This window comes from Epinephelus fuscoguttatus, linkage group LG15, assembly GCF_011397635.1.
Source record: "Epinephelus fuscoguttatus linkage group LG15, E.fuscoguttatus.final_Chr_v1".
Taxonomy (NCBI): domain Eukaryota; kingdom Metazoa; phylum Chordata; class Actinopteri; order Perciformes; family Serranidae; genus Epinephelus; species Epinephelus fuscoguttatus.
In genome coordinates this window covers 18,239,806-18,267,563 of record NC_064766.1, presented here as the reverse complement: position 1 = coordinate 18,267,563, position 27,758 = coordinate 18,239,806, and the positions used below count along the sequence as shown (strand labels likewise).

General features: G+C 39.6%; 1 protein-coding gene across 4 annotated transcripts in view; it reads left to right on the top strand.

Annotated features, from left to right (window-relative positions):
- The window catches only part of LOC125901995 (netrin-G1-like), an 86,419-nt gene that overhangs the window by 31,960 nt on the left and 26,701 nt on the right, over positions 1 to 27,758 (top strand). For all 4 annotated transcript variants that reach the window (XM_049598066.1, XM_049598067.1, XM_049598065.1 and 1 more), the window contains one exon: positions 9,210 to 9,853. In XM_049598066.1, coding sequence (XP_049454023.1) covers positions 9,210 to 9,853 — 644 coding nt within the window. The remainder of the gene's footprint in view (positions 1 to 9,209; positions 9,854 to 27,758) is intronic.

The window sequence follows — 27,758 nt, the reverse complement described above, 5'->3', positions numbered from 1 at the left end:
TGCTCATCCGTGAAGAAAATATTTTTTCCAGCAGATGTCTTAGTTACAACATGATTGAGCTACCTGGAGTAGTTTCATGTCGTATCCAACAACGGGAGGCTTTTAACAGATGACGTCCTGATGTTAGCTTTGCTGCTAACTTGGTGTTAGCTGTCCCTGTCAGCTGCAGCCACTGATGCTTTCTAGACATCGTGATTTCCCAAAACTGAATAAATACCACACATAGCAACACAAAACTGCTTTGCTAGCTCAATCATGTTGTAACTAAGATATCCACTGGAAAAAATATTTTTTTCACGGACCGTTTAATGAGTTATTACCTATTACAGACACCGCTAACGGCTAAGAAATAGTAATGTTTGCTCAATCATTGTGTTTATAGACTTTACAAACATCTGATTAGTCTAAACGGTGATACAGTGATGTGAAAAATGTGATATATATAGGCGATTCCCTCTATAGTCCGGCCGGACGGATGAGTCATGGCCTTGTAAAAGATTATGTTTGTTTCTTTTAGTTGGTGAGAATGTGTCGCAAACGTGACAAACATTCACTAACTTTGACGGCATTTTCTGCAAGCACGGCTGAGCCATTTTATACCGCTACACGTGTTTCTAGTCGAACTATGTTTACAAGCACAAGAGTTCAGTGAGCCACCGAAGGACCGCCCTGTAGATTTACTATTGGTTCTGCAACGTAGGGAGTTTTTTTTTAAACTCTGAAATTGTATCCGCCCATCTAAACACAAAATCAGGGAGAAAGTCATCAGTCTTTAGTTAAGCAAAGCGTCTAAAGACTGACTTGTGAGTCTAACAGGTCACAGACTCCTCAATGTTATATTGCTGTATCACACTGAAGCTTTAACACAAATCCTACATATGAACGTTCTCATACCAGGTCGTCAAATACAGACACTTGTCTCACACCCGTTGACGTATGATACTGATGCAGATACTGTGTCTGTGAGACACACAGACATGTCCTAACATGTGGCTTACTGATAGACAGTCGCAGTCAAGTTCGGGCAACAAAACTACTGGGTTAGATTGAGAGAAAAACATCATATTTTGGGTCAAAATAAGTACATGACGTGACATAAACATGTCATGTGAGTGATGAATGGATCTAAGTAACAGCACTGACTTTTGGTTTCAGTCCCCTGGGTCTGTGTTTGTTTGACCCCTTCATCCACCTCTCTCCTGTCTTATGCTGACTTTCTTGCACTTTACACCACATCAGTTGCTCTGAGTGTCAAATATTGCAGCAGATGGATTTCAGCATTCAGTATCCCACACCGAGGCAAGTAACAATGTGTCAGTATCTGACTACCTGGCAATGAGATCATGCTGATATAACGGCTGTTGAAGCCTCAAGTTTGAAGGAAATCTCTGGTTTATTATAATGTATGTATTTTGGTAGCTGTTATGGCGATCATCGCTGTTGGTAATAGTGATATTGTGCTCATTAAGGTAATTGCAGTGACAATGCTACAACAAAATCAAGGCCCAAGAAGTCAGCCCATCATATACTGTTGGGTTTCCAACACATTCACTGGGGTGGTCCACCAATATATCTGTACATGTCGCCAGATATTGATTTTCTCTTTTTGGAGCTGGACCGTTAATTCGGAGCAGTGCTGGAATTTATAAACCGTTCAGTTATGCAGAGCTCCACACTGAAACAGCAGAACACCAGGCACAATACAGCTAAAACCTGTTTCTTAATTCTTAAAGAAATGGAACGCTCTATTTCTCAGAACAACAGCGCTCTCATTTTAGTGGTGTGAACTGTTTTTCCTAACTACTTTAGATGAAACTGGCTGTGTTCCCATGGAAACCACGCACCCCTTCATCCAGCACAAGGTGTGAAAGTTTGCTTTCACTCGCTTCTGCAGCAGTACTGATCTGATCTGATCAGCTCTGATTGATCCGACCATATACTGATTGGCTTACCAATTCTCCACCCCATGACTCAAACTCACAGAATGATCACAAAACTTGCGCTACAAGGAAACACTGTACTGCACGTTTTGAACAAACCCACAAGTTAGCCAAAATAAAATAGTTACCAAAACAGCACTCACAGTAGAGCCCTACTGTGAGTGCTGTGCGATTATGGAAAAAAATCATAATCACGATTATTTTGGTCAAAATTGAAATCACGATTATGCGTATGATTATGCGGCGCATGTGATGGCTTATATTGTTTACACGATGGCATGTCATTTCTGTCTCTATATGGTCGCATGTTTATAATTCTCTGCTCTCTGTATCATGCATGGCAGAATTCGGCCCACACACACACACACACACACACACACACACACAGACCAACCTCTCTCACTCTCCCTCTGCCATTTTCTGCATGCTGTTTTTGAAATCTTCCATGATCACCTGCCCCTTGCATTATTTGTAGTTCACCTACTTGACTGGCTCGTGGAGTGAATAGAGGAGAGGGGAGGGAGCGGTATTGCGCATGCGTGGCTTCCGTAGAAGACAAAATAACATCTCCAAGTGTCCGTGACCAAAAATCGTTTACCCTCGATTTCATTCATTTTGAAATCGTCTGACCTCAAAATCGTAATCACGATCACCAGATGATTAATTGCACAGCCTTAACTCACAGTCAAAAATCAGATGTCCTAATTTCAACTTTAACTTGTGAAATGATGCCTTTGGAGGTTGTTATTGACATTTTGGGGGCTCCACATTTGGCTATAACTCAACATGAAGTGGCGTTATTAGATAATCAGGATAAACTGTGGGTGAGTACAGTGTCAAAATTGTCACTACCAAGTCGTACTAAAATGGCCTCAGGTTTTTAATAATTCAAATCATACTTTTTAGCATTTAAAAAAAGTTTAGGAAATTGTATCTTGTACATTGTTAAGAAAATCCAATTTCTGCAGGGCTACAGAGTTGTTTATGCCTTGTCAGGAAAGAGAGTGATAAGGGATTAGGAATGCAAGAGTCAATCATCTTCATTATCATTATCAACTTCAAATTCCTAAAAAAACAGCTCTGCATTGGAAGAGAACTACCAACATTTGTAATCTTAAACATCTCATCCATCTATAGAGTATTCACTGCATGAATGCATTAATGCACAGTAACAATGGAGGTGAGCAGTGTGTGCTGTATTTATGTAGGTGGGCAGGTAAGCCTGGCAAATAAAGAACTAATCAAAATTGAATGAGTTATTATTTGATTGACCCACAATTTGATTAGTTATTATTGCTGAAAAACTGTGTTATATAATCATCATTATTATACCCTTCCAATGTTGTGGCTTCTGACTGATAGGCTTTTCAACTTGAATGAACTCTTTATATGCTGCAGGCCTTTGTTTATACCCAAAATAAATTTCCCCGAGGACTGTTAGGTTACTGATAGCACAATATTTCTTCTTTTTTTTTCCTCCTGAAAACAGGGGTGCATTAGTCAAATAAAGTCAAGTCAAATTAATTTAGAAAGCATTTACTAAGCAAAAATGTGCGTCTCAGAGTGACTTACACAGAAATGAAGCCGTGAGCACATATCAAACTTTAAAATGTCACAATGGTGAAATGACATGGTCGCCTTAAAAGGAGATGGCTGGAGCAGAAAACTGCGGCGAGTTCAATCTGTGATGTGAGCTTCAAGTCCAGAAATCTGTCAGCTAAACTGATTGGTTGGATTGCCTGCCCCCATCCTTCAACTGGAGCTGTCGCTGGCCAGAGAATTTATCTGCCGAGCCACATCTTGTGTCAAAAGGCACATCAATGAGAGGTTACGCTTTGTCAATCTCACAGGCCATATGTCACTCTTTTAAACATCTGCCTCACGTCACATCATTATGCGCACGTGTGTGTGTGTATGTGTGTGTGTGTGTGTGTGAATTTTTTGTACTATGTGTGCATCTGCAGCCCATTTAGGAGAGAAATCATCCATTGCTATATTTATAATCCATTTTTGTGTCAATATTTTAAAGATTCTATTGATATAAATGTGTGCAACAGATATTATTCTGTGCTGTGTTTTTTCAGGTCACGGGTCATTGATTCCTATAATAGAAACCTTAAACAACTGAACGCCACCATGAAATTTCATCTAAATATCCACTGAGCCTTCATGACAATCTGAGGACCTGAATGTCCTGACTGCTTTATATTCCAGTGAATGACATTTGGAGGCACATTCCCAGCTCCTGTGTCTCGCTCTCTTCCTTGTTCTTTTGCTCTCCTACTGTGTGACACCCTGATATTGGATTGACCTTATAGGCTGCAGAGATCGGGACATCATTAGCCACGACCAGCCGCAGACTCGCTGCTCAGGCCTTCTGCACTAAGCCACTGCCCCCGGACAGATCATATAGCACTGATAGAAACCAGCTGGGCTGGGTTACACAGCAGCCATGGTGGCAATAGAGATGTCAGCAATACCTAGAAGAGACAGGCCATTAGAAGACCTTGCACCGCTGTGTGTAATGTCAATAGGTGTTGACTGAGGAAGACTATCTGACTTCTATGGCATGACCTGATGGGGATCCAGCTGTCTTACAAACCCAAAACAAAAATAAAAAAATATGTGTATATATATATATATATGACATGAATGTATGAGTAAACGTGTAAACATGCATCTCAGCAAGCTGCTTTCACTAAAGAACAGATTTCAAATCTACAAACAGGTCTGTCATTATAACTACTTTTGGTGGACAATATATTGACCCAGAAATAATTGCAATATTATTGTAATTTTGTCCATTGATGACTTGATATTATAAAAGCATAATTAAATAAGATAAGATAAGACAGACTTTATTGTCCCCAAAGTAAATTTGCCTTGGATACACGTGGTACCTGCCATTAAAAGATCCCAAACAATGTATACATACAGCTCCTACATTGCACAACACACCTGTTTTATATAGTCATTATAAAAAAAATACATTGTTATGTATTATGTAATAATGCAAATACATGTACATAATATATAAAAATAAATGCAGACACCATATATGTCAGAAATGTTGTTACTAATATCCCTGACAACTGAATACTTTAGTTTCCTATTGTGAAAACCTGTATCATTGGGCAAATGTATTCTATTGCACCTATAATATTTGTGTCCTTGTACCGGTTCTTTTTATGTGAACATAAATAAATTGTTAAAATGTGTGTAGAGTGAAAGACAGTAGCAGCGTGACCAGAAATGACAGCAAATCATGTTGGCGACATTTTTTATGTAAATAAACTCGCATATAACAAAAGAGCATTATCATACGACATATGGCCTCAATAATCTTTGCTGACCTTGATAAGTCAATAACGTAATTGTTGTGACAGGCAAATACACTCATTTCTCAATCTAATTACATCAACAGCGTGTTACATTCTTATTTAAAACTGATATTACGATTATTTTTAACGTCAGCAATGATCTACACTAAATTACACTCTCATGGCAGCAATTCTTTTATAAGGCTGGGCCACATTTTTCAATTGGTCGATATCTCATTTTGGTACAAAACTCTTGTTTCTTTCTAATTCTCTGCTGACTACATCCCTCTCCCACAGCCATGATCACAGGTAAAGGATCAAGCTGAGAGGGCTTATTGTTTTTCAATAGCTGCCCTGCAGCAGAGTACTGAAGCCGTGGGTCTTAAATGACCACAGAAGGTATTGATCTTCATAAGGCACTGTTTTTGTTGTTAAATAACCACCACAGGAAATCCGATGAAAGGTCCTGACCTTTGTCTGAGCCTCTATCATTCCACCTTCACTGGGCTGTAGGAAAGCATTCCAGTGTGGCGGGCTTTACTGGGAGCACGTAAATGCTGCGCGTGCCGCTTAATGTTAGATTGGAAAAGTGCCTTCACATTATTGAGTGTTATTAATGATGGAAAGGGCCTTTATGAAAGGTTTGTCCCCAGCCAGCTCCCATATGTGACCGGTTAGAATGATCACTTCCCCGAAGGCCTGAAGTTGAGGCAGGCAACAAGAGAATGATTATGGATCGAATTTATGACTTGCTTTCCACTGGTCTCTGAACACTTCTTCTGCTGGCGTGATGAAGCAAATTTCTCTCTTTTTAATGCTTCTATTTACTCCGCTTCTCACTGTTCAGCCGGGAAATTGTTTTTCTCATTAGCCACGGGACGCTGCGGTCTGACTTCTTTATATCGTCTGTGAATAAGGCTCCCATTTCGGAAGATGCAAAGGCAGCCACCCCGCTGCTTCCCCAAACCTATCCGTGACGACAAATGAAACAAATATAAGTGAAAATTCATGCTCTTGAATGACAACAGGGAAATCACTCCCTCTCACACCGTCTGTGTCTCTCTCCTTCCCTCGCGCTCCGCCAAGGTCTGAGCTCCGAGCGGACCTCCAAGGCTGTTCAAGCACAAGTAGGGAATATAACGAGCCTCAGCACACATCATTGGCAAACAGTTGACACAAGTACAATTTACTGTCCCTGTGGTCAAACTCAGGCAGCCAGAGTCCTTCCTATTACCTCTTAACGCTCTCTTTCACATCTCTGTCTCTTTCTGCGTTCAGTGTGGCCTTTAGAGCAACATGTCGGCTTTGCATGTGTGTGGGTGTGCGTGGGGGTGCGGGAAGAATACTTTTAGCAACTGAGATCTTCAAAAAAAAACACGAAAAGGTGTACTTGTCTTACATTCTCACCCCCTCCCTCTCTCTGCTCTCTGTGTCTTAGCAGCATAACCCTTATTACCCTCCTAATTGGATCATGCAATGCTCCTTTGAGTCAGCTGAGCAGGCCTAGTGACCCACAATCCCTCAGTCTTGTTTTACCTCATCCCATAGTTATCTCTTCTACTGTAGCTGAGAAGCAAGTTGCTGATAGCATATCACAGTCCCACAGGAAATAAAATGGGCTGAGAAGATCGGTATCTAAAAACAGGGAAGTCGTACATACATCTCCCTGTGAAGAAGATAAAGCATCAAATACGTTTTTTTTCCATGGGCGAGAGGAGTTTAGGGTCTTTACTCAAAGACAAAAAGCAGTCATTGGTCTTTTCAAATAACATATAGCAGCGTCTGCTTATCAGTATTCCTGCCAGTGATCTTCGCTTGACAAAGTGGCAGTCTCCGTTGAATGCACTGCAATACTGGAGAGATAAGCGAGTAATGTTGCAGATAACACTGTTCTCACCTTTAGATAATTTTGCGTGTAGAGTGTCGGATGATTGCTGATTATCGAACCGCTTTACAGTTGATCTGAATCTCATCTGCACTTAACCTCATTGTTCCTGGAGCAGAGGTGAGAGGAATGTCAATTGGAGTGCGTCTTGTGCTCCCTGGCTCCGTTTCAGCTCGCTCTCGCTGTCTCTCTTTGCCATTCACTCGCACACAGGGATACATGCTGCATGTGCACACACAAGCAAACACATTCAGAGCTCTCTATCCCTCTCACAAACAAACACAAACACATCAAGAGCTCCTCGTTCTCCCCACTAACACGCTCGCACAAACATCCAGACTCGGTGGATGTCTATGGTACAGAGCAGACATGGGCCCATGAAAAATGCATGTCCCTTTGCGTGTTTCATAAGAAACACTCATCGGGATTCCATTCCCATCTCAGCTGAAACACCACACAGGAATATCAATTACACTGGCAATTTGGGTGGCAGTGTAGGCAGGAATGGCACTGAACGAGAATACGGGATCCACGGTGTCATCGTAATGAGAGGGTCACTGTCTCCTGCAGCTCTTGGGCCGACATTGCTCGCGCAGATTATAAAATACACGTTGGCCTGAATGTGATAGAAGTGCTATTGAGTACGGTGGTGGAATCATGATAGGATGGAGAGCCGACGAGGCTCTGGAAAAGCAAATAACCTTTAGAGGCAAAATGGAGCAACAGCAGACCTGAGAGATGCTTTAGGGTTTGTAGTCGTGAGGGTGGGACTATTAGAGCGAGCTGCTTTATAACTAACAAGTGCTCTAGAATTCCACTTTTACTCTGAATATTTTATGCAAAACTAAATATTTAACTACCTTTTTGACATTTCAATTGCTTAACTTCCTTTCCTCAAACTACAGAGCGTAGTTTGTCCCTACTTTTATCCTCATTTGTCATATTTATTGGACAAAACTCTTCCTGCACAAAGGTAAACTACTTAAAATTTCAGGTATTTTCAGTGTGGGCCTTGATTCCTAATCTCTACACCACCGTTAATCAAAGTTTTATTAGTTTCCTTTAGAGTTACCTGCTCCACAGCTAGCAGGGAGAGCTGCTCCAAAGGAGTCAACAAGAAACCCAAGCAGCCGAACACAAAAAGCAATTAAATCATGCCCTAAATCTTGTCAGTAGATTGTGAAAGATTAATTTTATGACCTGGCTCTCAGGTATAATTACTCGAGGTATATGCATTTCTTGAATCACTGCAGATACTGCCACGATTTTGTTTACATGACACATGCACATGCACCCCACATATCTGAATGTTAAAAAAAAATTGAAAAATATTCAGGATTTAAGGGTTCCTCTGTGCATATTATGAAAAGAACACCACAATAAAATAAATAAAAGCTATTTCTCCATTACTGTACAATTTCATTACTATCTTGAGGTATGTTGGCAAAATGTCATTTGTGTTTGATTACTGATACCTTTTTATATAAAACTAGCAACACTGAATTACACCGCCAGAGTTCAACAAATAACAGATACACTGCAGTGTTATATAGATATACTTTTATAATAATTTACTTCCACACTGGATGTAAATTTCTCTTTGTATTGTATGGGTTAGTGTGATATCATAATATAAGACTAAATATCATCTTAGATTCTGGCTATCCTTTTATAATAAGAGTTGTTTTTCCTGGTATTAAAGGCTGTATTACAGTAAAGTGATGATTATTCAAAAATCTCATTATATAAACATTTTGTGAAAGCACCAATATTCAACCCTACGATATTTATGCAATACCGATATCAAGGTTTTGGTCAAAAATAGTATATGATATTTGATTTTCTCCATATTGCCTAGCCCTTGGCTAGTGTCCCCAAATTCAACCCCAAGTTTTTACTACTTGGGCACTGCACTTGCATCTTTTTGTAACAACTCACTGAAATTAGTCATTAAAAATTGTACTTATACAATGTCTAAGAGATGCACTGTACACATTTTTATACCCTGATTGCATTGTGCGCTTACATTTGTATATCTATTTGCTTTTTTTGTTTGTTTTATAGGAGAATCCTTATATGTGCAACAATGAATGTGACGCCAGCACCGAGGAGCTGGCCCATCCTCCAGAGCTGATGTTTGACTTTGAGGGTCGCAACCCCACAACGTTCTGGCAGTCCACCTCATGGAAGAAATACCCAAAGCCCCTCCAGGTTAACATCACGCTGTCGTGGAACAAAACCATCGAGCTGACTGACGACATCGTGCTGACTTTTGAGTCAGGCCGACCAGAGCAGATGGTCCTGGAAAAGTCCCTCGACTACGGCCGGACCTGGACCCCGTACCAGTTCTACGCCACCGACTGCCTGGACGCCTTCACCATGGAACCCAAGACAGTTAACGACCTCACCCAGCGCACCCTGCTGGATATCATCTGCACTGAGGACTACTCCCGAGGCTACGTATGGAAGAATGACAAGACAGTACGTTTTGAGATAAAAGACCGCTTTGCCCTCTTTGCCGGGCCACGGCTACACAATATGGCCTCGCTGTACGGCCAGCTGGATACCACCAAGAACCTGAGGGACTTCTTCACCATCACTGATCTGAGGATTAAGCTGCTGAAGCCAGCAACTGGAGCCACCATGGTGGATGAGAATAACCTGTCCAGATACTTCTATGCCATCTCTGACATCAAGGTGCAGGGCAGGTAAGACCCATTTATATTCCTTTGGTTTCTGCTTTAAATCAAATCAAGTCTTTAAGTTTGGGTGCTTCAGCAGCTTCACCTGTCTTTTAAAGCAGCTTCAGTTTGTACAGACATTTGTAACCTCTTTAAAAAGTATTGGGTTTTCTGATTTTCACCAAAACCACTATGGGTATCTTTAAAGTCCAAACAAACACGTTGAGCTCAAAACCTTCCTCATGAAACATTTACAAAGATGATTTTTAATTTTAAATCCTGCATTGTTCGCATGTTCACTTGTTTACAGTCTTCTTCTTCACTACCTTTGTTGGTGCATTGCTGCGCTTCTTTTCACAGTCAACAAAGTCCCCAAAACCACAACACCACAATGGAAGTCTTTCACAAAAAAAGCCTCCAATTTTCTGTACACTAAAACTGCCGTTTGTTGGGGGAAAATACTTTTTCAAACAGCTGGAGTTCTGTGATGAGGAACTGTATCAATACTCCTCTAATTCCCATATTCCTCAGCACTGGATAAAGCCAGATCAATATTGACAGATGTTATGGATGGATTGGTAAAATTCATGGCATGAAATTATCACAGAACATAAGTATTAACGAGGTGGCAAGCCATTTGCTACAGAGTGCCAACAGTTTGCAGGGTTTTAATCCAAATAAAGACACAACACAATGATTAGCACCACTTCAAATACAAGGAGGGAGCTCATTAGGGAAATCACCTGCTGAGGTGATCAGCAGATATAAAAACTTACCGACTGTGGCTTCTTTGTGGTACTTGGCACAACCACTGGTATAATCCAAACCACTTTTTGTAGGTGTAAAAGTTGCCTCTTCTTGATAGAGTTGGGACAGTTTCCGGTTTGGCTGGTCCAGTCAGGTTTGATTTTATGCAAACCAGCTGAACCAGCATTTGTCTTTATGACAGGTTCTGGCACACCAAAATAGCCTACATGAGCATAGTGGATGCACAAAATCCAACTTGTATTACGTGTATATGTATGTATGTATGTATGTATGTATAACAAGTTCCGGTAGAGTTGGGAGGGGGGAAGATGCACATGATGCACATTGTGTTTGTTTACAAGAAAGTTCCTGTGTTTTTTTGGGGTACCGAAACAAGACATGGCAAAGGTAGTATCTCGAGAAAATTAAAACTATGTCAATATGGCAACATTTTGGATTTGAAGCTGACAAAAGAGGTGTCCTGACTTAACTGCCATAGTGTAAACAAGAACAGAAGTCTCTGAATCCATTTTGATGCAGACGATTCCTAATTAAGTGTATTAGCGCATTACATTAATGATTGAAACTTGAAAATACAAATCAAAGAAGCTTCAGTGCCTCCCTTCCTTAAGCCAGAGTCTTGCACAATTTGCAAGTGTAAACATGGAACAGCCAAAGTGGTTGGGTGACCCAGAGTAAGTTCACCCCAGCCCAAAATTCTGTTTCTAAAATGAGTCTGAATCAGCCTGAGCAGATGCTGAACTCTCCTCTCCTAAATTACTTATTATAACCCAAACCTGACAAGGACAGACGGCTGAGATTGCCTCCTGTGAGCTGTGGTGGAGGGAAGAGTTTTAATGCATGTTTCTCTGCATTTTTTATTGCAGATTCCACAGACATCTCATAATCCCATAATATGATATTACCATTATTGGGTTGGGTAGCACATAAAATGTGGAGAGCTGAACTTACTTACTGGTAATATTTTTTGTCTTAAAACACTGCTGTGAGTTCAATTAAATAACAGGGTTTTTTTAAATGATTATAAAACTTTGCATATTTACATAACGTTTCTTATTGTAGTAAATTAACTTTTCAAGGGTGTATTACACCTACAGATATCACCATTTACAAGTGAAACACAAATTTCCCATTACCATATACACAGGTCTCCTCAATTGTGGAAAGAAGTTTTGTGTCTGATAAAAAATGTTGATGTAGAATCTTAATGAAGCAGAATTCAGCCTAAAGTCAAAGTTCTCTGTGTGCCGTTACGTTCAGGTACATTACCATTAGCTATAGAAACAGACAGGTTTACTGGTGTCCCTGAGGAGAAAAAAAGACTTTAAGTGATTTAGGTGTGACTGGAGATTAAGTCCATTTCATGTTTTATTGCTCATTATATGATAATTTAATGGCTCTTTTTAGTGAAATGTCCTTAATTTCTGAGTTCTTCCAGATGAATGATTATAAGAAACGTGAGCTGTGTTTAAGGAGAGGAACATTTTGTGTGGCTAATTTTATTTCTATAGCCTGGGTAAGGAGACAAAGCTCATGTTCATGTAAGGTCATGTAATAATAAATAGCACGTGATATGTAGTTTTAGTTTGATTAACGCTGCATTAGGTGATGTTTGACCACTAGGGGGCAGCTAAACAAGCAGCTTAGAAAGTCCTTCAGGCAAACTTGTTAGCAAACAGCTACTTGTTCCATTAGATACAGAACAACATTAACATTTATTTGGAGTCGTGTTTCTAGCCACCTGATTAATGTAAGTCTAACTTGCACTTTCCTTTTAGCTGTGGTCTGTTCTCTACCAACTCCTGAGGGAAAGATCAGACTAGATCAGATTAGCCGCTAATGGCTCTACTGTTCACCAGGCAGACGCTAACTTTGTCTCTCTGCCATTTGCTGCTGAGCAGGCAGTTTACAGTGTGTTTATCAGGTTTTATAGCTGAGGAGGGAGAATGATCAAAACATGCGTTTGGAGGCCCGAGAACCAAAGCAGCAATCAAGTAACACATGGAAAAGGTTTTAGAGCTGAGAGGGACTGCAGAGTTGAGTGATTTGTGTGGGTTTGTCACTTCAAGCATCCCCCTTCACATCGCACATAGTACTTTTATCCATCATTAATGTAAAAAATATTGATTAGTGCAGCTTTAAAGAGAGACAATAAGAGCTGGGAGATAACATGATAGTGATTATTATCTTAATATGACTTTCCTCTATAGAAATATAACACATTCGATAAATGTTTATTATAATTAAAGCACCCTTACGCTGGTTGAGGGGGGCACTCATGCACTTTAAATGCTAGTTGCCATCCACCATTACATGGTAATAGCCTAAACATGAATATTACATTTTTAATGGATTTTGCAGGAATGTTTTCAGGATATCAAAGATTCAATAAATATTCAATATAGTTTTGATCCATTTATAGGCAATATGTCAAAACAGGATACAGCAAAGATACAGTTAATATGTTAAAAGATCCGAAAAATATCTTGTTGATGATTTCTCAAAAAAAGGATATGTCAAAGATGAAGTTTATGTTAAAGGGTCTATAAAAGGATCTTTAGTGGATACAATTTTAGGAAATTTATATGTATATTTCAAGATATCGCAAAATATGATGCATAAAAGATGCCTTTAATATTTTGAAAGATCCGCAAAAGGATCTTAAGGGGTCTGGTTGCCACCCACAAGTTCCCACTTGGCTCATTGTGATTATGTCATGGATTTTAAATCTCTTTTCTTGGCTTGAGGAAAATTTTATAAATATAAAACCACCATGGCTCAAAATTTAGAAAAAGGAAGATCCATAATTGACCTTGTTTGCAGCTGGAGGTTCCCTGTCAACAGTTTTACAGACGTCTCTTTTATAATGGTGGTTTATGGGGATCATGCTTTTTGGGCTGCAATACCATAAGTGGCCACTTGGAAAAATTGCTCCAAGGCTGAGCTGCTTTCCTGGGGCCCTGGTAAGGTAACGCTACTACAACATTTAACAGATTCATAAAGTTCTTTTCACTATGATTGTTTTGTCCACCATTTATCCAGGCTAACACTACCAAATTCACCAAATAACGTTAGCTAGAGTAGCTGTATGGGTAATCACTCATCTCGTGCAAATGGTTAGATAGAACTCGCAGCTACCTTATTAGAATATGACACAACGTAAATAAAAATGACTCAGTGTAACGTGATTTCCATGTCCATACACATGATTTCTGCCTGAGTCGCTTTGGATAGATTTTCATTGGCAGTGAATGATCCTATGTTACTTCACGACATCATCAAAGTCCGTTTTTTTTTTTTTTTGTTATTATTTTGATTTAGAAATCGCAGAAATTACATACTGTACATTTAAAACCTGTACCAAAAATACTGACCACAGTTGAGATTTTTATTAGTTTATTTTTTTCATATAGTCAGCTAAAACACTTACAAAATGTTTTAAACCACAAGCACAATGAGTCTGACATACCACTTGCCAGAATTAAGATTTCTTTATGTTGATTATCATGTTTTGAATCTACCTCAGAATTGTGAAAAGTTCCGCTTTTTGGCAATCGTCCTGCTCTAATAATAAGTAGTTTAAACCACAATTAATAGTCTGGTTTCCTCAACTTTCACGTAGGGGCAGAAATCAGCCATTAAATGCGAAATTTGACATTTTTTTTGATAATAATTAATGTTGTCTAAAATGACCATAAATGTTATCATGATAAACATTTTAATATCCCCCAGCCCTAGAGCCAATCCTGTGTTGCCTCTTTGAATTTTGGTATTTCTCCCTTCCCACTTCAGATAAAAGTTTTTCTGCTTTTCTGATTTTAAAACCCACATTTTCAGTAAAATTAAGAAGACTTCCTTTGTATGTCATTAACACAGCTTGTAATGTTGCAGCATATAATACATTCATCAGTGAGTCATCAGAATGCCTCTGTGATTTTCAGGGAATGGAAACATTGTCGTTTCATGATGCATGAAAATGGCCCACATGATGGTCGTAAAGCCTCTACAGCTGCTCTCCAAATGGGACCTGTGTTGCTTGCTGCAGTTGGTTTATATGAGGATAACTAGGTTGGTAATGACCCATCAGATGGGCCCTCGGTGAATTGAAACAGTTAGTCCCTAATTAGAATTCAGTCGACTTCAATGGCAGATTAGAACCATTAGCACGTTGGCTAATTGGTAGGAGACTAATCTTGTAATTAAGAGCATTTGCAGCTGATTAAATGGTAATCATCAGAGACACATCAGTGAAACGTGCAGACATTCAGAATTGCCAGGCCGTGGTTCCAAATTTAGCCTTGCCCTGTTTAATAATGAGCAGATTTATGGTTAAGTGTATGAGGGTTCCCTTTTGAGCAAGCTACAGTTTATGCTTTAAATAACACACTTTCAGAGATCTCTAGTATTTTTTAATCATCTTTGAGAAATCTGAGCAAATCAGTCACTGAACATGAGCCATCATCACTGGCAAAATATCTGACACTTCACCATGTTTGATGTTTTTGATCCCATGCCACAACAAGTTTTTTGTAACCGTGGCGGGTGATATTCACAGTTCAGCCCTATCACAGAGATATACATGTTCTGCAGTCAAACACACTCCTCCGATATTCACACTCGTACTGTAAACATGAATTGATGAGCCCTAAATTGCAAGGCCGCTACCTAGCACAGAATAGCATCTCCCACAGATATCTTATTTTGCCATTCATTAGAAAGAGTGGCAAAAGGTTGGATGGGAGGAAAATAAGCTATTTTGCCCAATTTTCCATCCTGCCCCTGGGCATCAAATTCAATTTTCCACCAAAAGTTTGCAGTGAGAAAGAAAAGAAAATAAACATACGATTTCTGTCCAGAGGTGGATCAGTAACTCACTTGAAAGAGGGTGATGGGTGCGGAGGGGAGACTGATTAGAGCTCCCAACAGCCTCAGCAGCCTTCTGGCTACAACCAAATGTGAAAGCCTTATCACAGAATGGCTATCCTGTCCGAGAATTCCCAGAATACCCCACAAACGCTGATTAACTTTCACTCATATACGGCTGAATATTTGCAGCGTCAGGTAACCTGCGGACATGATCGCAAATGTCACAGCTCTAGATGGAGAGATACTGGCACGCTTTAGAAACATCATATTCACCTCATTTTACACTTCTATTTCAGAAATGGAAAAAAAAAGTATTATGAATTCACTGCTTGTGTGGAGTTACTGAAGGAGTGCTTTGCAAAGATGAAAAGATAATATAAAAATTAGTCACAAATGAATTACTCATTTAATTTGGGGAGAATGTTAGAAGAAAAATCAATCATAGAACAATTTAACTCCCTTAAAATCCAGCCATTAGCAAGGCAGTGTTTTCTTTTTCTTTTGTTTTGGAGAATTTGTCACTGAATCTTTTATACTCTGAAGAATAACTATTTTTTGTTGTCACTTTTAAATACCTCCAGATACAACAGAGTTGCGTAGCAGAAAACCCTCAGCAAACAGCAGTGCACGATACACCAGTTTGTCCACCAGTATCCAAGAATTACATTCATATTGGATGATTCTGCACTTCGTGATTTATGACCAGATGTCAACGGTCAGTAGCAATGCAGGAAGTAGTGAGCCCTTTATGTAGACAGGTAGTAAGTAAAGGTGTGCAGGTCAGGGTGGTGGATTGCTGGATTTCAATACCTGACACTGAACTGCCATGCTTTTTCTTCACCTTTTCAATAACACACACATCTTGCAAAACCATTTCCACTGCAAACCTTCTGCTCACTGCGACCCCAACTCTCTTTCTCAGAGAATGAAGCAACGTAAATAAAGCGATCAATCACATTTTTTACATCCATCTGATGTTGCCATAGTGCTGTTAGTGAGGAGAAATCTGACCCTGAACTACAAAAGTTTTGCTGTATAGGTATCAAACAGCGGAACCTCTATTAACCCCTTCCATTAACAAATGAATCCAACTCAACTCTAGCCGTACCTTAGTCATACCATAAATACCACGCACAAATATAGTAGGAAGAAAATTGTGAAATTTCATGCTCTGGCTTTGCTTGGGCTGAACTTGATGTCATGACCAGTTTAGTTAATGCAATGAATATGTGGATGTAAATAAAACAGCACCATCGACACGGTTCCTTTGTGAGTCTGCACAGGTTGTGTGTACAGATCTTTAATGAATGCCGCTTATTATCTGTAGGCGTTTGGAAGCCATTGTGAGAAATAACAGACATTCCTAACTTGAAAGCCCGAGGCAGGCTGAAGCAAAGGAGGTACACCAATAAAAGTAAATAACATTTCATTCAGAAATAAATCCCGGGAAGCTCAAGATGCCACACATGACATCGTAAAACAACCGTAGTAGATTCCTCCTTTAATAATCTAAGAAAGACTTGGTAAAAGTGGCTTCACAGGCTCAGAATCACACTGTACTGAGAACACTGAGACAAATCCTCCTGTACAGTCATCTTGTATGATAGAGAAGACACAAGGAGAAGACAGAAGGGGGATTATTTTTTCCGCCTCTCCTGAGTAGAGAGTCGTGTGTGGCGGTGCTGACCGTGTTATTGATTTCTAATGTTATTCCACATCAACGGAAAACAAAAACCTTGAACCGTGCAGGCTGTCCCACCTTTCACGTCTCCCTCTCCATCGTTCCTCACTTATTGATCAGATGTCTGCTCGTTAATTAAGACATGACCGCTACCGGCTGGCTGCGCGGTCAGAGCTGCACATCTGCAGGGCTGCAGTGGGGCCTGGGAATGAGAGGCAGCTAATCCATAAGTGCTAATGTGCTATTTCTCTCATCCCCCCGTGTCATTCTCTATTTTTCCCTAACCCTTTCTCTCGTTTGTCTTTTTCTTACCTCACTGCTTCTTTCACTTTTCCTTTTTTATGTAGTATACCAACATGGTGTCAAAGTAACCATGAAATAACTTTTCAACAGGGCCACACGTGAATATATCAAGCTATCAATATAAACACATACAGAGAAATATGTGTTTGATAGTTAGTGGTATTCATACAGTTAAGCTTAAGTGGGATTTCTACTAAAAATATGTGTCCATTCCTCAGTTACCCTGTAAATTATTCATATTCCTTTGATGCCTTGTCTGTCGGCGTTAGATCAAATAAATGATTCATAATTGTAAAATTATCTGACGCCTAATTTTTTTAATAAATAATATTCATACTGGTTTAAAACAATTTGGTTGTATTTCCCGATTCTTGCTGATCAACAGTTTAGTGTGAAAGTAATTAAAGGCCTGTCCCAAATATAGGCCTGTTGATTCTAGTGATTTAAGCAAATATTAGCCCAGGCTACTAATTGTGTTTTTTTTGTATGAAATGCAATTTAAAATCTTCTCAGTTTTCATCTTTGTTAAACAGCTTTTTAGTCAAGTGTCCACTCATATACGTCCCGTATATTCCATAAACAACGTCAGCTTTATCACTTGGTTGGGAACACTCATGCTGAAATTCACTGTGCTTGGAGCTCCAGGAAAAAATCAACCTCTGATATGGAAATGTGCAATGGAACACTCATTCAAGTCAGAAATCTATGTCCAAAGCTCGGGCAAGATCCATCAAGGCCAAGTTCACCAACATAAACACACCTGACATCACAGCAACATGGCGGTGCACACAGAGAAGCAAGCAGAACAACATCATCAATTATTTCATTTTAGAGTTTTATGCAAGTCCAATGAAGCTGATTTATGCTTGATCAAAGTCTTTGCATGCATCATATCTCTGTACCAGTCCACACAAAACAACTGCACACAAGTTAGTGGCTGTAGTGTGTCACACTATTACACTAAGCCCCCATTTACACGAGGGGTGGGAATCACCACAGGCTCCACGATACGATATTATCACAATACTTTAGTTGTAATACAATATTACTGCCATATTAATGTGTTGCGATATGCTGAGTATTGCGTTAAAATATATTGCGATTCATTACCTGTTTGCAGCTGCAAGCTATGTCCCCAAAGGAAAACTTTGTGAACGTCTGTTATCCAATAAGATCAAGTTTTCAGTTTGTTTATCTCACTTCAGTCATTTTTTTTGTAGTGGGCTGAAAAAGCAACTGATGATATTTTTCTAGTAGGCCACCTAAAGTTTAATTTGTATTTATAACATTAATAATTGATACAATAAAAAAAATACTTGGCACTGTGTGATGATGCAATATTGCCACACCAAGATTTTGCAATACTATGCTGATGATACTCTGATTTTTCCCCCACTCCTAATTTACACAATACACCATTTCTCTTCCAGATAACATTTGTATGTGGGACCCATGTGGGTTATGCTAAGGCTACTTGGTACCAGGTGGGTATGGGCCCAAAATGGGCAACTTAGCTGGGGTAAAGCCACCCATGTGGGCAATCAGCATGGGGCCAATATGGAACCCTTGGACAATCCCATATAGGGCCCATTTTCAGCCCATTTACTATCCACATGGGCCCCCATACAGATGTTGGCTGCTGTGGTAATAGATACAAGTCCCCTGTAGATGCTTGTGAAGCTCAGACACTTCCCATAGAAACATCACTTTGCTATGGGGGTCCATGTTCTCCCAAGCAGATGGCACTGGACTTTTCCAGTTGGGAATCTGACTTCAGGGGGCATTCCAGTTGAATTATCCAACGGGGAACTCGTAAATTCCGACTTTCCTGTTCAAGCGGAATGCACCACCTGGCTGTTATTACCTAATAACTCATCGCTACTTAACAACTTGTTTTTGTAGCGCAACCTGTTTAAATTTAGTGATACATAAATCTCCAGTGAGCACTTAGTGTAACTTACATTATGACTAGGCTGAGTTTGCATGAAACAGCTGATGCAATCGGCTCCAGGATTACCACAAGCAAAGACAAGTTTACTTCTCAAAGACTTAATGATCACAAAACTAGAACATTTAATAATTTTTCATTCAGGACGATATGCCATACTTGATACTTCCAAGTCTTGTGCAATTCAACACCCACTGAAACTCTGCTTTGTAACACATAAGGAAGTAAGAATGTCTTATGTTAACATGACTGCAGGCTTGTAGAAATTAAAAAAGAGAGATGTTTTATTCCCTTCTGACTTTCTGTGCTGACAAATATTAAACAAAAGCAAATTTCAAAGACAAACAAAATACCCTGAATCTTCCCTCTGAGGTATACATGAGAGTTATTCAAAGGCAATTTGGATACAAAGGAATAATAGTTTTAGATAAGATATGAAACATTTTACTATTATTATATGCTCCCCGATGTTCCCCTTGAGCTATAGACAAACTCTGTATCTCCCTCTCCCGGTGGGAATCCCAGGCTCATAAAAATGCCGTATCACACACTTTCACTGTATCTTGCACTTAAAAAAGAGTCTATCTAAATGTAGCGCCTCCGCAGTGCATTCACAGGACGGGCATTGCACCCCGCTGAACCGTGTATAGAAGATCTAAACCCGGAGGATAGAATGCCTTCCAATGGTTGCATATAGAAATACAAGAAAAATTGTAATGCTATTACACCATATCATCTAGCACATAATGTGCCAGGATATTTTCCTCCCTCATTTAAACTACTGACATCTGTCTCTTCTGAAGAAACAGCCTTCTAACTGTTTTTGTGCCTCTCTGCCTCTTTCTCTTGCTTATACATTTATTAGGTAGGACAGGATGCAGCAGGAGGAAATAAATCAATATTCCTCCTGAGTAAGTAAAGACTGTTGTTGAGTAGCTTGATGGAATTTGTCGTTGATTTGTGGCTCAGTGGGCGGAAATGATTTCATAATTTTTGACGATTGCAAAGTATAGAAGTGCAAAGATGGCAGAACATTCAGAGTTGCACAGCGTGTCGCTGGATTTTTGTTTTTATACTTTTTCCTCCGTCAATATTTCTACATTCAAAGGTTTTTGAACCCACATTCACCCTTATGTTTGAGCAATTTCTGTTTCTCTACCTTTTGGGATGTTTGCTGCACCAGATGGCCGCTTTTTCATTTCATGTCTGGCGAAGACACGTCAAAGTCTGCTTTTTATTTAAATTAGCCATTGCCAAAGTTTAATTGTTGATCTACTATTTGCAGTTTAAATCACACCCAGTATACACGGCACGGTTGAGTGGTGCAGAACGGTGAGCAACCTTTTGCTTTTATCAGCCTCTATAGGTAATGAAAGATTTGAAAAGATCTTGTCCTCGAGTTAGATTAATTCAACCTTAAAATTTCAGAGATATGTAAATTGCAAACAAGCAAGGCGGCAGCTGTGATTCAAACAGATGGAATAGTTTATGGAAATGTGGGGGTTTAAACACTGGAGGAGATTTTTTAGGCTGCTTTGATATTTTTCAAACTAAATCTCTTTAAATTTTATACTAAATCTTTCATATATTTTTAAAAGGATTTAGTGTTCCTCCACATGAATTATGGCTAACTCCCTTTAGACCTTCATTTATTGAAGTAAGTAATCGTACTGTTAATAATGATAATAATAATAATAATAATAATAATAATAATTATTATTATTATTATTATTATTATTATTATTATTAGCTTTCTTTTTAAAATATTTAGCGAGCTAGCTTCCCTGATATCTATAGGTGGTGTGACCCATAGCTTTGGGGCGTAACTGACAAAGGCTGCATCCCTGATCTTCTTCCATCTGTTGCTGGGAACCTCCCGTAAACCAGCAGCAGATGATCACAGAGTTCTAGTTCTAGGTAACAAGGGAGTTAGCAATGTAGCTCAGTCCCAGCCCATGTAGGGCTTTGTATACAAGGAGGAGGAGCTTAAAGTCAATTCTACATGTAACAGGAAGCCAGTGCAGAGCAGCTAAGACTGGCCTGATGTGTTCTCTCCTCTTGGTTCTGGTTAATAGCCGAGCTGCAGAGTGGTCGAGTCAGCTTGAAAGAAAGGCATGAGTCAATATCTCAGCATCTTTGTCATATAGAAATGGTCCTACCTTAGCTATGTTTCTGAGGTGGAAAAGTGTTGTTTTCGCCACCTTGTTAATTCGGGATCACACCAAGACTTGTAACCTGATATTTAATCCAGGGAGTTAAATTCCCAGATTATTAAGCAGCATTTCTCTTTTTGTTTTAGGGCTGACAAGCAGGATTTCAGTTTTGTTAAAGAAATACAAAATGATCGTTTGTTTATTACTCCCCCTATGTTATGTTAAATTCATAATAAAACTTGCACATTTTCTCACATGCGTCCACGGTGAAAGAAGTGAAAAAAATTGTCAATGAAGAGACTTTTTATGCACAAGTGTAGTAATAGTGAAGTTTTAATAAAAGCACGTGTGTTGACCATACAGCTGGAAAAACAATAAACTCAGATGATACAAATAATACAGACGTTTTGTTGGCTTTTCTTTATGGGGCGTGGTTGCACTGGAGAAAAAGTTGATGACCTAAGCATCTCTAAATGTGGCTACAGCCCTTCTACTAACAGCAGAGATCCAACAGATTTGTTTACTGAAAGGAGTATCATGCATTGTCCATTATTTAGCACTTGAAAATAGTTGAAAAGAGATAAACTTATACGGCTGAGAGCCAAAGTAAACACCGGGTCAAGCTTATCAAACACAGGATGCTCATTTTCCTTTAAATGGCTACATTGCAGTCTTGCCCTTCACATAACCACACCAGCCAACACAAACAGCACACACAAATTCACTGGCTCTTATCCAGCCTCTCACATACAGTATACACACACGCGCACACACACACCTCCAATCCTCCAAGCCCGTGCCCTGTGAACCATGACAGCTGTAGCCAGCTTGATTGACAGAGTTTGAAAGTCAGGTTCAAGTGCAGGTTCACACGACCCCCAGCGTTACTCCGCTACCACCGTAAGGCTCTCTCTGGCTCTGCCAACGCCTGCTCACTTATCTTCCACCAGATGTCTGTCACATGCTGCGATGTTTTCTGCCAGTCATCTTCCAGTCTCCAGCGTTTAATTAGTGCTCATTAAGGCCCAGGCTTTCTTTGTAAATAATATATGGAGAGAAAGTACATCAACATAAGCTGTCTCTGGTGGGCCAGGAGCCATGAATAGTAAAATCATCAACATGTCCTTTTGCTACACTTATTGTATGATCAGGCTTTGCTCATAGTGGAACACACAAGGTTCTTCTAATGTATGTAGGTTTATTTGTCATGTGTGTCCTCGCTTGAGTAATGCATGTTTTTTTGTCATTATTTTGAAGTATTAACAGTACTTCTAGAAAAACAGATTTTTTTTATTTGTACTTTCACCCTTCATACCGTAGTAGGTGAGTGCCTGCAGTAAGCACCACTTGCATGCTTCTGTGCTCACACACACAGAGAACACAGAGCATGCAGCCGGCCTCTGATTTCCATATTAATATGTCTTCCCATTGCCGATTTCTTCACGGCTTCCTCCTTGTCTCACTGGCTTACATCACATGAATGAGACGGCCCTCTCAGGGCTGAGGTGGGTAGACATTACCATACTGTATGCCTACATCAATGCACAACCTCAATAATAGGCCCTGTCATTGAAACAAATCACAGGCTTTCAGTGGCAGTGGCCCAAGCCACGTAAATTCAAATTTCATTTCGCCTCTGCAGAAAATTGAAGCAGGGGGAATTAACTTGTGATCCATTCCTAATATTTCTCCAACAATTTGGGGAGGCCTGGCGTGGCTACTTTATATTTCGATGGGGGACGCAAACAATTTGCTTGAGATGTATTACATTACACCCCGAAGAATGACAAAATTGGCCACAGCACAGAGCGACGAAAACAAGCCTAATCGGACTCTTCAATTTCACGGTGACACAGCCTGGTGTAATGAGGTGACTCTGTGACTCCCCTCCTCTCCTCCTGAACGCGTTCAATGCCATACGAGATGTAAAAAGAGTCAATGTAAAGTAACACTGTCAAACTCATTATGCTAGCTGGATCTGCCTTGTTCCTGCTCAAATTATTGTTGTTGATGTCAGAGACTTTTGTCTTGTCTTTTTGTATCCCTGCAACTTTGTCTTATGGAGTTTTCTAAAGGCAGCCTGGGTGTAAACACGCGGCTTCTATTTTTTTAGTTAATGAAACTGGATAGATACTGTATTTAATTCACTGTTATTAACCTAAAAGTTCAAATCAAGTTAGGTTGCACATTACAGCAAACGTCCCTTTATCAAAATCATGTCTATAAACATTTACCTGTATTAGATCACATTATCTGAGCTGTATTATTCATTTGAATATACATGAATAATGTCATTTATTCCGGAGGAGTAAACACTGTTTAGTATCCACTCTATTAGCCAAACCATACCTTTCAACACCAGGATGACAGGATATCAGAATTTATTCAGTTACTTCTTATACTGTATTTTATGGAAATTATTTTCCCAACATTATGCTCTTAATGCATTAAGCCTCAAGCTGTTAACACAATACAATTCTGGTGGGGACAAAAAAAACTAATACTGAATTTGGGCCTCAAATTTACATATATTGAGACAAAAAACACCGAGGGCAGCTTTTAAATATGTATAAAAAATGTGTTGGGGTTATTTAATTGAAAACTGCCGAGGGAATTCAAAGTGTTTTACGTTAGACATAGGCAAGGCATTAAAACAAGATTAAAAAAGAGCAAATTAAAAATGAAAAAAGAAATTATTGTGTAGTACAAGATACTACTAAATGGTCCTAAATTAAATTTAACAAAAGGCAGTGGCAAACATAAAGGAGTTAAACCTCTTTTCCCAGAAGATCTGAGAGGTTTGGATGTTCATAACATACCAGCTGACCAGTGATAATCATTTTTCTTTGGCTGCAAAAACAATAATTATGGTTTATCGTTGTTAGCCGGAGCAAAGTTTGCCATTCCTTCAGGACACTAAGAGACAGGATCCCATGGTAACAGGACCAACTTCCTGATTTTAAAACGACATTCTCCCATTTTTGGTCCCTGTGTAGTCCCCATGTATCACAGCATCCCCTTCTCTTGTGTAAAAGACATCAAACAGCCTTTCTATCCCTGTAAGGTGTTTGCAGGTTATTCTGGTTTGTCCGGGTAACACATTGACATTCATCTAAAACTTTCAGCAAGGCCAAAGTTTCCCCTCTGCAGCCTTGATCTCTCCATATCTGTCAGAGCTCTCACTGGTCAGGATATGTGAAGCTCACAAAGTGTCTTGTTGAGGAAAGTTTCAGGAAGCCTCAGTATGTATTTATACAGCATGGAGGCACATTACAGGCTCTGACCATGGATGCCTTGTGAGAGGGAACAGGTGAAATATAGAGCTGAGGGAGACTGGTTTGCTCAGTCAGTCCTGGCAGTCAGAGTGGCATTCAAGGGTTAAATCTCTAATGGGAGAAAAGTCAGAAAAGGGGCTTTTCGGTTTAAATACTGTATAGATATTTTATAAAATTCTCAATAAATAATGCCTGCATACACGTTTGCAGGTTTAAGGCAATGTTTTTAGAAGATTTCTTCCCCAGAAACATTTTGTACTGTAGGAGCTGTTGCCACTGTTTTCCCAAATGCAGATAATATGCAATTCTTATTATCTTTATTTTCCTTATCTTCATAGCAGTGGGGAATAATGCGCAGACATTTTTAGCTACCAGCCCTTTATCAGTGTATGACCTGGCCCAGGGAGCCTCAGGATTTATACCCCACCACAGGTGCAAACAATCAATTAGGTCAACCACATCATTGCCTCCACAGAGAGAGAGAAAGAAAACCCAAGATGAACCACAGGGAACCAACACCAAACACCAGGCATATATAGTCTTGTCTGTTAGTGAGCGTCAACAACTGTTAGCATAAAATAATCTCAGAGGGTGCAGACTTTATCTCAGGAGCACTGGTGTGCCGATTTGCAAGTCAGAAGACATCAAAATTGGTTTGAATGTTTCATCTAAACTCGACCCAGTTACAACAGAAACATCTATCAATGCTTATATTCTTCTTCTTTAATGCCAAAGGTCTACACACATGTATTAAAGACCCCCACACACCCACACAGGTGTTTTCAGTTATTCTGATTAATTGGACCATGGGTTGAAGTTGGCAGAGCTATGCTGGGAATTAAGAAAGGTCACCGAACTCAATCCACCAACAGGCTTTATTACAGCGGTCATTTTGCTTTGTCAAAGCAGGAAAAGCACAGGTGTTACTAATAACATTAACAATGTCTGCGTTCTATCAAAGTGTCCCACAATACCAGGACACTGAAACCAAAACAGCTAAAAGAAATTCAGCCACTATTAAAGGCTCTGTATACGACAGCCAGAGCATTAATACAGCCGCAAACAACTATTTGCTACGTGAAGATATTGGAGTAATGGCATACTGACAGAAGAATGAAGTCACAGTTGTAATCTGAGCTTCTCTGTTCTATGTTGTGGTAGATAGTAGGGGTGTAAATCACCAGCTTCATCACGATACGATATTATATTGATTTGTTTGGATGATGATACGATGTTTGCCGATATCACAAAGTCTGTCACGATACGATTTCGATTCGATTCGATTCAGGAGCCTGCGATCGATATGACGCGATATCATATGCCCATCAAACACAATCATTTACATCAACTCACAAAAACAATTAGAATATGATTTGACCATTTCATTTCTGAGCTCTTCCAGGTATCAGGCTTTTAAATGAAAAACAGTATTCTTCTGTAACAAAAAATAATAAAAATAGACCTGTTCACTAAAATGGTGACACAGACATGCTATGTGAATTTCAAAATAAAGGTGTATCTTTAAGATGACGATATGGATCGATGTTTCCATTTTGCATCGATGTAATTGGATCGTTAATCAATGAATCGATGTATCGATGTGGATCGATGTATCGTTACACCCCTAGTAGATAGCACAGCCGGCATGCATATTAGTGCATGTGGGTCTATGTATGTCTATCCCAGTGGCTAGCTCATCGCTGCCCCTCCGCACTGTGCTCATACAGCAGTTATATGCAGATAAAAAGCTGATATTTTAATGGCATTGTCATAGAAGAGTAGCACCCACCCTCCAGGGTTAACACCGTTAGCTCTGTCAACCCCAAGCAGCAACAACAAGGTTGAAAAATGAAGCCAATATAGAAGTGCTAAAAATCGCAGTTCCTCTAATGGCCACTTGAGGCTGACTCCAGAAGCCAGTCAATCCCCATAGACCCCCATGTTAAAAAATACAGCAGAAATTCACATGTGTACACCCAGATACAAATAACAGTTTAGGTCTCTATAGCTAGTTTCTGTCACAACTGAACCTGAATCTGAACCCAAATGCACAACTCAGAGACGGATCAAAGTGCAAATAAACAATCTTTAATTATCAAAGTAACAAAGGAAAATCACTCATACAGAGGAAAATCTAAAACCAAATCAGAATACAAAAAATCACTCTTGCAAGGAAAACAACAAGGATCGAGGAAAAGGCTAGATAAAGTATCAAATTAACATAAAACTAGAAAATGGCTAAAGCTGAGCAAAGTATCAAAAGAATACATAACCTGAAGAACCATAAATGGGACATGGAGGACCTCAGACTTGACGAGACAAGACGAACTGGCACAGGACAAAGGGAAACACAGACTATATGTACCCACACACACACACACACAAGGTAATGGGAAACAGGTGGAAACAATCAGGGCAGGGCAGACAATCAGACCGGTGGGAACACACGAGAGGAAGGGGCAAGTTACCTGAAACGAGAGGAGAGTTGGATGTCAAAATAAAACAGGAAGCCACGAGACAACATAGACACAAGACAGAACTAAAAATAACTAACTTAACTTCTTGGACATGACAGTTTCCTCCTACATGACGACTGTACAGGGGATGGATTTTTAAATAACTCACCCAGTCTGTTCCACCTCCTCGTCTGAATATGGTCATTTCTGGCTCCAAATAAATCCATCCATAATTTTTACAGTCTATGGTTAGAACTGTTGCCGTTGTTTAGCACAGTTTGCGCTGTTAGCACTGTTATCAGCCACCTCCATGTTGAGAGCCGTGTGCAGGCAATCTTGGCTCAAATTCTGAATTATAGATATGCTCGGAATGTTGTATACAGCTCCTTTAAATTTATTATTTGCACATGCCCCTTTCCTACTGTGACATATCAAAATGTCTTTTTGGAAAAGGGCCTATACAAACAAAAAAGGTGCAATTA